The sequence below is a fragment of the Saimiri boliviensis genome, chromosome 4, assembly GCF_048565385.1.
Source record: "Saimiri boliviensis isolate mSaiBol1 chromosome 4, mSaiBol1.pri, whole genome shotgun sequence".
Lineage (NCBI taxonomy): Eukaryota > Metazoa > Chordata > Mammalia > Primates > Cebidae > Saimiri > Saimiri boliviensis.
This window is the reverse complement of record NC_133452.1, coordinates 116,784,793-116,798,180: the sequence shown is the minus strand read 5'-3', so window position 1 is coordinate 116,798,180 and position 13,388 is coordinate 116,784,793. Positions and strand designations below refer to the sequence as shown.

At 41.3% G+C, this 13,388-nt stretch overlaps 1 protein-coding gene across 2 annotated transcripts in view; it reads right to left on the bottom strand.

Annotated features, from left to right (window-relative positions):
• The window catches only part of COL9A1 (collagen type IX alpha 1 chain), a 90,050-nt gene that overhangs the window by 63,330 nt on the left and 13,332 nt on the right, over nucleotides 1-13,388 (bottom strand). The window contains exons 6-10 of one of the 2 annotated variants that reach the window (XM_003926342.4): nucleotides 6,143-6,226; nucleotides 5,295-5,315; nucleotides 3,780-3,854; nucleotides 3,406-3,441; nucleotides 3,214-3,276 (exon numbers count right to left, since the gene is read on the bottom strand). In XM_003926342.4, coding sequence (XP_003926391.3) covers nucleotides 3,214-3,276; nucleotides 3,406-3,441; nucleotides 3,780-3,854; nucleotides 5,295-5,315; nucleotides 6,143-6,226 — 279 coding nt within the window. Of the gene's footprint in view, nucleotides 1-3,213; nucleotides 3,277-3,405; nucleotides 3,442-3,779; nucleotides 3,855-5,294; nucleotides 5,316-5,377; nucleotides 5,604-6,142; nucleotides 6,227-13,388 lie in introns of those variants that run through there. The other variant, XM_003926343.4, reaches the window with a different exon arrangement.

Below are 13,388 nucleotides of genomic sequence, written 5' to 3'. Positions count from 1 at the left end.
AACTCTGAACAGGGTTCCTTTCTGATTCTTTCAACCATCATCCTATTAACCATTTTTCAACATTACCAAAAAACAAGCCTTGTAATGACCCAAAGAGCAGAAGACGAAGAGATTGGAGGTTTAAGGTCCTACCAGCACACTCAGGTTCATCTACCAAGAAAGGACTGCTGAAGCTCTCCTACTTACTTAGCTCCCCTATGGCCAAGGACAAACAAACAGCAAATTCTGATCCAGTTACTGCATTTCATTATTCTCAAAGATGTCCATTCTCAAGTTAGAATAAAAGATTTTTTTAAAATGTCAAATCAGTCAAAGAGTGGAATAAGAAAACTTTTCAGTTCCAGAAGTCTCATGTGGCTTCAATTCAAAAGCCAGAGAATATAAAACATACCAATATTTATAAAAAATTATAAAATACCAATTACAAATGGCTTTTATTATTCATATCATTCTTCTTGGTAGCTGACTTCGGTACTAAAAATTCACTATCGCTTTTTCTCTCTATTCTTGGCTATTCTCTCTCATCTATTAAGAACCTCACTTGTATCCTCATGAGGCAGAATTGCCTGGGGAGTCTAAAAATCAAGAAATCTGTACTATTTTGCTGTCTTAGCTACTAAACCCTAGTTCTCTGAGGAAACCACTTGTATAATTATTCAGTTTCCTTATCTACAGAAAGTAATATTAGACCAATCCTTTCCAGGTTATTGTGTGGTTAAAAGAAATATTTGTGGTGGTGCTTGAGGAAAGAGTTCTATGTAAATGCATACAGTAGAGTTAATTTTCCCTGAGATCTAGAAAATGCCTAAAATACTGGCATATACGTTGATTTTCTTTTTTCTCCCCTTTCCTCTCTGCCTCTTTTGCTTCCCTCTGCTGTCCCAGCAGACTGACAAAACGTGCTCATCATTTTCTCCCTGAGGTCAAAGTTCAATAACTTAAGACAGCTTATTCTTTTACGTCTTTTAATATTTGAAATCTGGTTTATGCTACACTGTGAGTCTGCAAATATAAACAAAGAAAAATTTACTTGAAATTGTTTTCTATGTTTTACTTCTAAAAATTTCAAAGCACTTTTGTCTATCCAAAACTTCTGTTAGAGTGAGGAAATTATAAGCTGAGGATTGTCTTTATGACACCATGGTATAAGGTAAAGAAGAATCTGTTGAGTAAGCTACAAAAGCACTATTAAATCGGGGGACAGATAAATCTGGATTTCTGTCTGACATTATATAATTCTGTCTGACATTATATTGCAGCTTAATAGCAAGACAAGACTTCAGATGACCCATTTAAGCTTCAGTAACCAAAATAAATTTTTGAAATACAAAATAAATATTTTATTTACCAGAATAATTTTTTTAATTTAGTCAGAAAATTTTCTTTTCATCCAGAACAAAGAGCTGATTGAAGTTTCAAAGAAATATAGAAATAAATTCAAGCTACATTAGGCTACTAGTTTGCTCAGTGGCCTTGCATTTATCCAACTCTTTTTCTTATGGTATGACAATTTCAGGCAATTGTCGATGCTCCAAAGAGTTTGATTGCCAACAAGTTATATTATTTCGGTTCATATTATATTAATACAAACACTTGTTTGAGATTCAGTTTTGACTATATAAATATTAGTCTTGGGTGCCTCCTGTACTGCTAATTTGCATACACAGAAAGTTCAAACTAGGAGCTTTGTAAACCAAGATCTATTTCCTAAAACACTACATAGTAAAATCCTGTCTCCACAAAAAAAATACAAAAATTAGTGGGGTGTGGTGGCCGGCACCTGTAATCCCAGGTACTGGGGAGGCTGAGGCAGGAAAGTCGCTTGAATTTGGGAGGCGGAGGTTGCAGTGAACCGAGATCACGCCATTCATTGCACTCCAGCCTGGCGACTAGAGCAAGACTCCGTCTCAAAAAACAAAACAAAATAAAACAAAAAAACCCACAAACACTAAATCATATAGACAAACACCTTCATTATAGGAATCCTGACAAAGAAAGCACATCTTAATAACAGTAAAAATCCAGTTATTTATTTTTCTTTTGAAATGAAGCGTCTGTCTTAAACTGTAGTCAAAAATTCTTAGAAATCATAATTATAGGTTTTCGGGTGCTTTCTTTCATTTAGAAAAGTCTTTGGTTTTTGGACAACACATAAAGCGGTAACTTGAAGAATAACTTGAGTGATGCACCGTGGCATGCTCTCTAAGACAGACGCCATTCCTTACTTTGTTTAGTATTTCAGAGACAAAGTCAAGGACTGGTCTTTAGCAGGACCTCATTAAATATTGTTAGAATGCATGGAAAGAGGAGAAGCTGAGAATCCTGAAGTCATTTTACTCTGAAGAAGTATTATTCAGTGTTAGGTTTACCATGTAACTCAGCATCTGATGGATATGGGGGTAAACTGGAGAAAGGTTGCCGGTTCCTAATCTTCGTACAACCCCAGCCAGCTCATTTCTACCAGTAATGCCAGACGGAAAATCTCCATGGAAAGAGGAACGTTTTTGAATTTCTACATTCAAAACTAGTTGTTCTTTGTTTGTTTGTTTGTTTGTTTAGTTTTTCTTATCTGATGATATGTGTTGATGTTCTCCTTACCCGCCTTGCACATCCCCACACACTTCAAGTGCATCTTTCTTTTTCGCATTCCTTGGGATTTAGGAGTGCTCTGCCCTTTGCCTACCTACAGGCTCTTTTTCTAAATTAATCCAGGGAGTGCCGGTGAAAGAGCGAGAGTGAAGGCTAGCCTCCAGGAGCCTGCCAGTGGGCTCACAGCCCATAAGCCGAGGCCAGTAGAATCTACTGCCACCTGTACCCACTGTGCCCGCAGTGGGGCTGAGAGTTCACAATGTACATGGGGAGGTCACGGTTAGAAACAGGAAACCAGTACCCGGTGCTGTTTTCTAAGACGAGGAAATGCCAGCGCCTGGAGAGAGGTATCCTCACCTTCAGGATTCCTTTTGCAAAAGCTGCCAGCTCCAAGCTCAGTCAGGCTCTGGCAGGAGGCCAATATTAAAGGCACAGCGCCTTCTCGCTCTCTCTCTCTCTCTCTCTCTCTCTCTCTCTGTCTCTCTCTCTCTCTCTCTGTCTCTCTGTCTCTCTCACTCTCTCTCTCTCTCTGTCTCTCTCTCTCTCTCTCTCACACACACACACACGTATGCATATCCACCACACACCCCAGGCTGGGCGCCCTCCCAACACCCGTCTACTCACATCAGCGCCGGGTGTGCCGGGCTTGCCTGGAGCTCCTGGCTTTCCCGGTTCGCCTGCAGGACCCTGAGTAGAGGGAGGAGGGTGCGGGGACAGGAAAGCAAAAGGTGCAAAGTTGAGACCCTTCGGACACAGAGGGCAGCAAAACATGTCTAAAGGAAGGAAGTGGAGTGATATTCGTGTCAATCAACTTACCGGTGGGCCTGGGGGACCCTTAGGACCTCGGTCACCCTGGAGGGGTAGTAGAAAAAGAGAAAGCAGTCTATGAGCAGGACAGGCTGGGGACTCCACTGGGACAATCCCAGGACAGCTCATCGCAAGGATGGGGATGGGGGATGGGGTAAGGGTCAAAGGTGGAGGTTCATGACCAACAGGGACACCTCCCCCTCCAAAAATCTCCGGGCTCCTAGGATCCAACTCCCAACTCTCGTCCACATCCGATTCTGCCTTTAAGTGGGGTGGTGGGAGCGGGAGACCCTGGTCCTCTCTAAAAACCCACAGGAGCCCTGGGAAAAGAATAGGAAAAGGCAGGACTGAGGAGCAGAGGTAACCTGGAGATAGAAACTTACGTCGATGCCATCGATGCCGGGAACTCCAGGGGGGCCCGGAGGCCCGGGAGGACCCTGCTCGCCCGGGGGACCTCTCTGGCAAAAACAGCAGACACAGGTTAGTGGAGCAGATCGGGCAACAGGAGCAAATAAGCTCAGTGTCCTGAAGCCCCCGCCTCTGTTGGGTAAAAGATACGTTCCAGAGGAGGCCGGGTTTTTGAAACCCAATATAAAAATGTCTCAGACCTCTAAGCAAGCACAGCTTTGGTCTCCGCCATATTCTAATGAGCTAAACTGTGCGCTAGAGCAGGATACAGGTCCCCAAGGTAGTGGGGGTCGCACTGGATCTCACCTCTGCAGAGTGCATTAAACCGAAGAGGGGCTGTGGAAAACAGAAGGGCTAACGCCTTTTTATCCTCAAAATGACTCAAAAATGAAAATGATGGTCATTCGATACCTCGATTTATCTGTCATTGCATGTCAGTGTTTTGACCAGAATGGAACAGCCAAGAACAGAGACTCCACACCAGGATCTTTGTCCGGTGGAATGGGGAGGTGGGGGCTATGCTTGAGGGAAAGATTTGGGAGGAGGAGGGCAGGGCAGCCTTGAGAGCAGTGCCTGGCCGCATTTCAGGTTTACCTGCAGTGACACTCCCTCAGTCCCTTGAATAAGGTCTTTGCATCTCGCTTCAAAATCACACCAAATTTCAGACTGACCCTGGGGTGTGACCCCTTTTATCGCTGGCAGACACCTACGTTTTGATGAGGCTAGGGGGAATCCTGGCGTCTGAAATAGTATGAACGAGTTGCTTAGGGAATGTGGGGTTTTTTTCCCCCTTCTGAATTAAAAAAAGAAAAAGAAGAAAGACTCTTTCATCAAGGAAAACTTTGTTTTTCTAAAATCCAACGACCAAAGAGGTTACAATGGGGTTTTTGTAAGTGAAACCTCAAACCTCAGCTGCGCTTAAGCGCCCCCGCCAGGTCCTCTCCAGCGCGGGAGGGAGGAGGCGCTGGAGCCTTTGGGAAACTGCTGAAATGCTGATGCGAGCCAGGCCGCCCGGTTCCATCCCGGAGCCGCCAGCACCGCAAGCTGGACTCGGGGTTTAGGGCAGCCACCGCGGGCTGGAGGAGAGGGAGAGAGAGCTTGCCTGGATTCCCGCCTTTTCCAGCAAGGCCCGCTCTTGACAGCGACCAGGAGCGACCAGGGAGAGGGGGTGAGGTGGGGAAGTAAGAAGCAATAACGGGCTAAGAAGTAAACGTAGGTAGGTCTTGAGTCACCTATTACCTTCAGCGCCAGAGCCTGCAGTGGGAAGGATCCAGGTGAGGGAGGAGCGCCCCTTCCTAAACCAAAGGGGTATCTAGGGCTCTGGACTTCGACAGGGGTCGAGGCAGGTGCTGGAGGCTGGAGGGAGCCTGGGTCCCAGAGCCCTGGAGATGCTCTCTGTGCCTTCCTCACAGTTCCCCTACCTGCCACTAGGCCCCCACCTGTCCTGGTGTGTGCCTCAAAAATGCAAACACTTCCTGCCCCCAACTTACCTCGTCAGTGGTCTGGCTGGGCTGGAGAAAAAAAGACGGGGAGAAAGTGAGAAAAGCACCCTTCAAACTCACTCGCAACTTACTTGAGCCGCGCACAAGCAGAGCCCAGATAGGAGCAGCCCCAGGGCCCCGCGGTCCCGCGCCGTCCAGGCCATGCCCGCCGCCCACCGCTAATCCCTTGGCCTGGCTTGGCAGCCGGCCGCCCCTCTAGGCGGCTTCCAGACCCGCCACTCGCATAGGTGGCACTTCGTCCTTGCTGAAAAAGCACCCCCGGGAGTAGGGATTGCCAAGGTGTCCGAGCCTGGGTGGCGCACGTTCCTCCTGTTTATGAATGGCCCTGGAGAGGGTCCTGGGATTGGAGGAGAGCTAGCGGACAGGGGAGGACGGATAGAATAACAACAGTCTCCCTTAACCCTTTCCCTGCAGATGCACAGGCAAGGTCTGATCATGCTGCTCTGCCTCCATCCCAACTACCCTACCCCAATGCAGCCTCTGGCTGTCCCCGGAGCCTTCCCAGGTGGCCTGTGCCAGTGTTGGCCAGTAGATCTCAAGTGTTCTTAGATATGTTTGAGACTAAGGGAGGAGGGCCTGCAAGCCACCAAAGGGAGAACCAGACACCCGCAGGTGGCTTCTACCCGCCAGGCTGCAGGTAATTTCTACATGCCAGGTTGAAAGTATGATCTGTTCTTCTTTCATATTTCTTTAGTCAGTACAGCAAAGCACAGGCTCTCTTAGGGAAAGAAAATGGGGAGGAGGGGTGCTGCGGAGGTGGCAAGGTGAGAAAGTTGGCAAGGTGGAGAGGGTTGAGCTGGGTAGAAGTGGCCTTTGCAGGTAGTCGGAGGACTCACCGTTATTCTGGCTGGCAGCTCATGGCAAGTTTCTCTCCTAGGCCGCTGGGGGTCACAATGGATCAGCATCCATTGAAGTTCAAACTGGAGAAAGGTAGCAGACAGTCAGGTAAGGTTTTTTGGACGACTGAAGCTGGTCATTCAGGAGAGAGGTGAGTTTATGCTTGTGGTCTAATTGTGAAACAATTGGAAATCAAGTTGAACTGGTTGAACACACTGTACTAGGACTCTTGCTTTTCCTTGAATACAAGTTTTCTAAGGGAAATGGGTTGGCAGTCTCTCACAAGTTTCTCTGATTATTAGGCATAGGTGTCTTTAGCTTTGAATTATTTCAGGATACCCTAGGCAGGAAACAGACCACACAAGCTGGGTTTCTATTTCTGTTCTGATGACAGTCTCAGGAAGTAGATCCTATTAAAATGAGGTTCAGACAGAACAAGAAACTGTCCAAGTTACAAACCATAAGTGTCATAGTCTGGGTTGAAACCCAGGCCTATTGGAACTCTACAAGAAATATATGCTCTAAGATTTTTAGTTGGGAGATTAGAGACAGAAACAAAAAAAAAAGTGGGCATCAGAAGGACAAGTAGAAGAAAGAAAATCTAGTGTTGGGAAAAAAAATTGCACACCAGAGAAGACATTCTCTATGAAGTGGTCACAGCTTAAAAATGTAAATTTTAAGGGAAGAAGTTGAAGGTAGTGAGAAGGAAACCTAAGACTCAGGAGAAAAAGATTTAAAATGTTTAATTTTATATAATCTTATTCATTGATTGAAAAGATGTAACTTTCTAGGCACTTGAAATTCTGACAACTTTCTTACATTGTTAGCAGGTATTAAGGGAGAAGAAAAAAGAGGGTAACAGGAAAGAAACAGAGCTAGGAAAGTATTGCCAGGTCTGAATCTGAAAAGATCCTCAGGTGACAAGGCAAAAAAATTAAAATGTCATATCCCATAGGAAGCCTATGGCCATGCGCCCTTCTGGTATCTCTTAATTAAGGAGCTTTCTGGCTAGGAAAGGAACATTTCAAATTGGATCCATACTTCTTTGTCATTGATGTTATGCAAATGTCTGGGTAAATATCCAGGTCCTAGATCTAGGCATCACTTCTTTTCCTTCAGCCAAGAGATATTTCCATGTCATCCCACCTGCCAAATGGATTCTAGGTCTGCTAAATCTAGAATGAAATTACATTTTTTTTTCACTGTTTTGGAATCATCCAGAGTTGAGATTACTGGACAGAAGGTCAAAATTGGAAAGACAATGAAGAATGAAGTCTTTCCCTCCTACCCCTCCCCCCCCAATGAAGGGAAAGCTTAACCAAAGGAAGTTTTGGCTAACCAGAAAACCTATATCTTTTGTTTAGCTAGTTCATTAAAGTTACTTATTTCAAATGTAAAGTAATTCATTAAGTTATTTTCTCATATGTAATTATCTCTGAATAAATTGGTACACCTGTTTAAATATGCGAGCTGCCATTGTGGCACAGGATAATGGGGGAATGAATTGTAATTCATCTGTGAACACAGGCTGGGCTGTTCAGAGTGCCACATAGATCAAGAGTTTCTGAACACATCTGCACATCCATGTAAACACCATCTACTCACCAATGATCATCTACACAACAACCATTTTTTGGCATGAAATACGAATTCCCATTTGCATGCCAATTATTTTGAAGGAAGATTGGCAGAGTGCCTTGGTAAAAGTCACTTTTGTTATACATGTAAAATGCTGATTTTCACACATTTCTCATTTTCATACCTGGAATCATTCTTCTCTTTGAATACTCACTGACAAAATATATGTGAAAAATAAGTTAGTCCTTTTGGCTGGTCTGAGTTCAGTGTTGTTAACAACTAATTTAGTCCTTTAGTCAAAATTTGTGAAGTCCCACTAGAAGCCAAACACTACGGAAACATTCTAGTGAAACCAAAGATATTTCCCTCTCCACAATGGGCTTATAATTTGCAAGACAAGAAAAATACAAGTAAAAAAACTAAAAAAGATTGTTTTTAATCTACTAAACAGAACATAAAATGCCCTAGCAAAATCCATCCTTCTCAACACAAAATATTTCTTTATTGTCTTAAGGAAAACTGAGTGGTGTGAATGTAAGGTTCCTCACATCTGTCCATATTTGGCATTATTCAATTATTTTCTGCAGGACAACATAAAGGCATAATTCAATCCTCAAGTTTACAACAATGCCATGCCCAGCTGACAACACATTTAAGCAAAGAATTTTTGCCCCAACTCTTTATTATTTTACCAGGGTTAATGTTTTCTACTTATTTTGCCAGGTTATTAAGAAAGATTAATGAGATATTTAAGCCCTTCATAAGAACTAAACAAAAACTAACTGCAGACAACTATCTTTTCCTCCTGAGAGAGCATGTTAATGATTATGAAACTTGGCTCAATGTTAATGAGATTGGCACAAGGTTTGATTTTTGCAAACTGAATTATGATTAAATTTTACAACTATGAAACACCAAAAAAACTAGCTCTTTAATAGGGCAGATGTTTCATTAAGCTTTTGTCTTCAGTGGCAACAAAGATTTAAAAGAGCACTTGAATTCTCAGAGCTCATCTTTCCTTTCAGTTTATGACCAAATGTTGGTTTGTACCATCATAAAAGACCTTCCAGTGAAGCTTCCTGATTATTGAGCAGGAGGCTCTGAACTGCCTCAAAATTTGAAAATGTCCTAATTCCATGTAGGTTAAACCATGCTGTTGCAGACATAGTGCTAGGGATGTAGGCAGTACTCCTATTTAATGCAACACTGGATCATACCAAAGGCTGCAGCAGAATGGTGAACAGAGAAAGCAGTAGACTTGGAGTTAGCAGACCTGAGATGTGGTCATTTATTTATTAAACATATTTTCATGTAACATATTCATGTGCTTTGGGATAGACACCATGAAAGACACAAAAATATCTAGCATATAAAGCAGTATCTAAGCAGAAAATGCCTTTCATGATAAATACTATAGCAGTGGAGATGACAGAAGTATTTTTCTAGCTCAGACCACCAATGAAGGGATCATATAGCATGCACCCTATGAGTAGGGCCCTGAAGCCCGACTTCTGTGGTTATAAGCAGAGACAGGGAGGGTAAAGGTTAGAGTTTACACAGAGGGGTGACAACAACAGCCCCAAAGGTAGGAAATGGTATATAGAGAAGAGACCAGATTTGCTGGGGCAGAGTAGACATCGGATTTTTTTTTTTTTCACCGTGACTTCCAAGATAAGGAATTTAATACTATTTGGTAGATAATTATTTAATTGTCATTAAAAGATTTGTTTGCAAAAGATAGGGATGGGGAAAGCTTTCATGATTTAGAAGGGCATTCTGAGGAAATTTATTTGGTCATACATGCCTAGCCCTTTGAGGCAGAAAGAGGCTACCATAGTAAAGCAACAAGAAGTGTTACACTCTGAACCAGGAAGAGGCATCCTGAGTTATCTGTCAGATAAAAAAAGTTAAAAACCCTCCCCACATTTTACATACCCCTTCAGCTGCCATGCTATCTCTGTTCTTCTTTATGCAAAACTCAAAAGAGTTGTCTATAACCATTGTCTCCAATTCCTCTTATTTTCTCTTGAACCCATTCCAATTGGGCTTTTACTTCCAGCACTCCAGTGGGTCTTTTCTTAAGATCACTCTCTTTGATTTCTAAATCCAGTGGTCAACTATTTGACCTCTGTACACCATGTGAGTCAGTTTCTCATTCTATCCTTTTTGGAATACTATTTTCCCTTGACTTTCAAGGCACCACAATCTCCTGGTCCTCTCTTATAGTACAGTTTTCTCCTTCTTCATTTCTTTTGACGAATGTTCCTCATCTCGGCAGTCTCTAAATGTTAGATATTTCGGTACTCAGTTCTTGAACTTCTCTATTACACTTGTCTCTTGGTGACTTCCTGACTTTAAATACCATATATATGTTGACAATTCCCAGAGTGCTTCTCCCAGATGGACCTAACTGTTGAACTCCAAAAGCACACATCTGCCTACTTACCATCTTCATCTAGATGTATAGTAACAATTAAACTAACCCCAATATCCAAACTAACTCCAATATCCAAACTAGCTCCTGGTATTCTCCCTGACACCTGCTCTTCCCACAGCCTTTCTCGTGTCAGTAAATGGCACATCTATGCTTCCAATTACTCACACCAAAAGTATTGGTGTCATCCTTGATTCTTCTTTTTCTTTTATACCCCAAATCCTGTTTTACCTCAAAATATATTAAATTTTGATCACTTTGCATCACCTCCACCACTACCACCCTGGTCCAAACCAGGCTGTCTCTGCCTGAATTATTGCAGTAGCTCTTAAGCAGCCCTGGCTCCTACATCCTTATGTCCTTCTCTTCTTTCTCCTACAATATATTCTCAAAATAGCAGCCAAAGAGATCCTTTTAAAAGGTGCGAATATGTTGCTTATCTATCTAAAACCATCTGGTAGCCACCCATCTCACACAGCATGAAAGCCACAGTACTAACACAATTTCCCAACCACATCTCCATCATGTTACCTCTCCAGCCTAGATATCTCCTTTCTCAGTCTCATTCCAGCCACACTGGCTGCCAGTGAGTTCTCAGACATCACCTACCTGCACCAGATCCTTTTCCACTCACCGGTCTCTTTTCCTGGAATCCTCCTCCCCCAGATATCCAGATGCTAATTCCCTCAACCCCTTCAGGTTTCTGCCAAAATATTTTCTTCTCAATGAGGTCCTAACTCAAGGCACGCCAATATCCTGCTTTGTTTTTCCCCTAGCATTTATGACCACCTGGCATACTCTATATATACTCATCTATTCATAGTGTCTGTCTTCTCTCCCCAGAATGTAAACAACATTGGAGCATTAATGGTCTGCTTTCACCACCATCTAAAATGAGGCCTATAAGTTAGCAGGTGTTTAATAAATAGTTACTGAGTCAGTACATAGATATGGATAAGAAATCTAGTGAAGAAAGAATTGATAATATTTGGCTTCAGGTTTGATTATGATTTGTGGCAATTCCCTTCCCCTGTCTGGGTTCCAGTTTCCTCATGATAAAATGAGAGGTTTGGATTAGATGCCAAGTTTCCTCCAGCTCTGAAAGCCCATGATTCTACAAACACCACATTGTAACCAAAGAAACTAATCAAGAAGAGATTAACGTGAACAAAGATTTCTTTATGGTCTTAGCCCATGTACATTTGTATAGAAATAAAAAAATAATAGTACACTAATTTTTTTATTGCAACTGTGTGGGCACAGCTGAGGCCAATTTAAAAAATCAGTGTTTTTTGTTTTCTGTGGAAAGCAAGTTTGATAATTATGCAGTTTTTACCCTAGCTGTCCACAGCCCCTACTTCCAATAATGGCTTCTACTATGTCACCAGCTCTAGTTCTGTTTCCTCATTTCATTGCCACCTAGTGGAAAACCCAGCTGAGGTTGTTAATATGGTCTCCAATGCAGCAGGCTGAGTTTCATCTCCAAAAAATAAAATAAAATTGTTTTGACATCGTTCAAAAATGTTTTACTCGAATCAAAGTTTCTTAAACATTTTCTATCAATATGTATAGAAAAGATTACCATTTCTTCTTTTTAATTTAATTTTTACTTTCAACTGGAAGAGTATTTGTAAAAGATGTACTTGTCAAAAACAACTTAATAAGCAAACTTAATAGTTTAGGTGGTATGCATAATAGATATGCATTTTCTAAATCACTAAAAACATGTATGTAAGCAAACTTAATAGTATAGGTGGTATGCATAATAGTATGCATTTCCTAAATCACTAAAAACACAACTTTCCAATAGCGCTTCTCAAATGCCAGAAATAATACTAATCATAGCCTCATGATTTATTTTTCCCATGTTATAATTCATGAAACTTACATTGTTTCTACATTGGAAAGTGAGTGTGATTCAATTCTGTGGATAGAGAAAACTACAGATGACTTTTCCAACAACAGTTTTGCCAGCTCTCACATTTTCTCTGAATCTAGTGAAAATAAACACAGAGCCACACATTTGAAAATATATTTTTTAAAGCAGTAAGTCTGTCTAATTAATCACATTCCATGTTGGTATCTTTGGAATATGTACTGGTAAAAAGAAGAAGGTTTTGAATCATATGTCTGTTAAGCCACATAAACTTTTATCCCCCCTCAAAGAAGCCCAAACTCCCAGCATATATCTCTGAAAAGGGAGAAAGGCCAACTTTATTTTCTAATAGAGCTGTACCAAATAATTCTCCTAGGCTATCATGCTGACAACAAGCAGTAGAGAACCTGTCATAAAATAACATGTTTTTATGGTATGCTACCAGGAAACCAAGCTTTTCAATGGGATAAATGGCACCATCCTTAAATATTGGCACAAAAGAGAATAGAATATATGGGATTTATTGCTTTAAAATCAAACTAACAATGTATTACAGCAGTGCATTGGGAAGAAATATAAAATGCTCTGAGCCCACTAAATAACCATGAATGACAAGAATATATTTGAGTTGTAGACCATATGAACAGCTATATCATAAGCTTATGAAAACCTTTTGAAATTGGCTTCCTTTTTCAATTTAGAAAAGGAAAGGGGACCAAAGATAGGATAGGCAGAGGGGAAATAACAAACAAGTACCATATAAGTGACTCTTTTAGCATCAGTGATCTATCAAATGCTATTTTCAATTGTTATGCAGTTCCTAGGGCTACTTTTTGACACCTGATAATATCTTTTGAAGGAATATTTTGCTCTTGATGTATTTACTAAAGAAAAGCAAGGGTTGACTCTGGGAAAAAAAAGTGTTCTATTAATGTAGGGTATCAAAGATTAGAACAAATCCAATTGCATGAAGGAAAATGTAACTACAATTTGTCGTGTTGTTTTTCTGGTATTTTTGTGCTATTTCATTTTAATTTAAAATTTCTAACACAGTAATATTAAATATTTGCTGTCTCCAAATTGAGAGAAGGGTGACCTATCAGTATAGTTCTTCTACCTCTCAGAATATGTGTATACCACTACATCACTCTCTAAGTCCTCTAAGGGACACATAGTCATTGTTCATCTTTAGTAATTGTCAGCAAATTTAGATTTCAGCCAAATTGGTAAGCAGTCTAAGAAAATAGGCCATAACATTCAAGAGAAAGAAATAAAGGGTATTCAAATAGGAAAAGAGGAAGTCAAATTGTTTCTGTTTGCAGATGACATGATTGTATATTTAGAAAACCCCCTCATC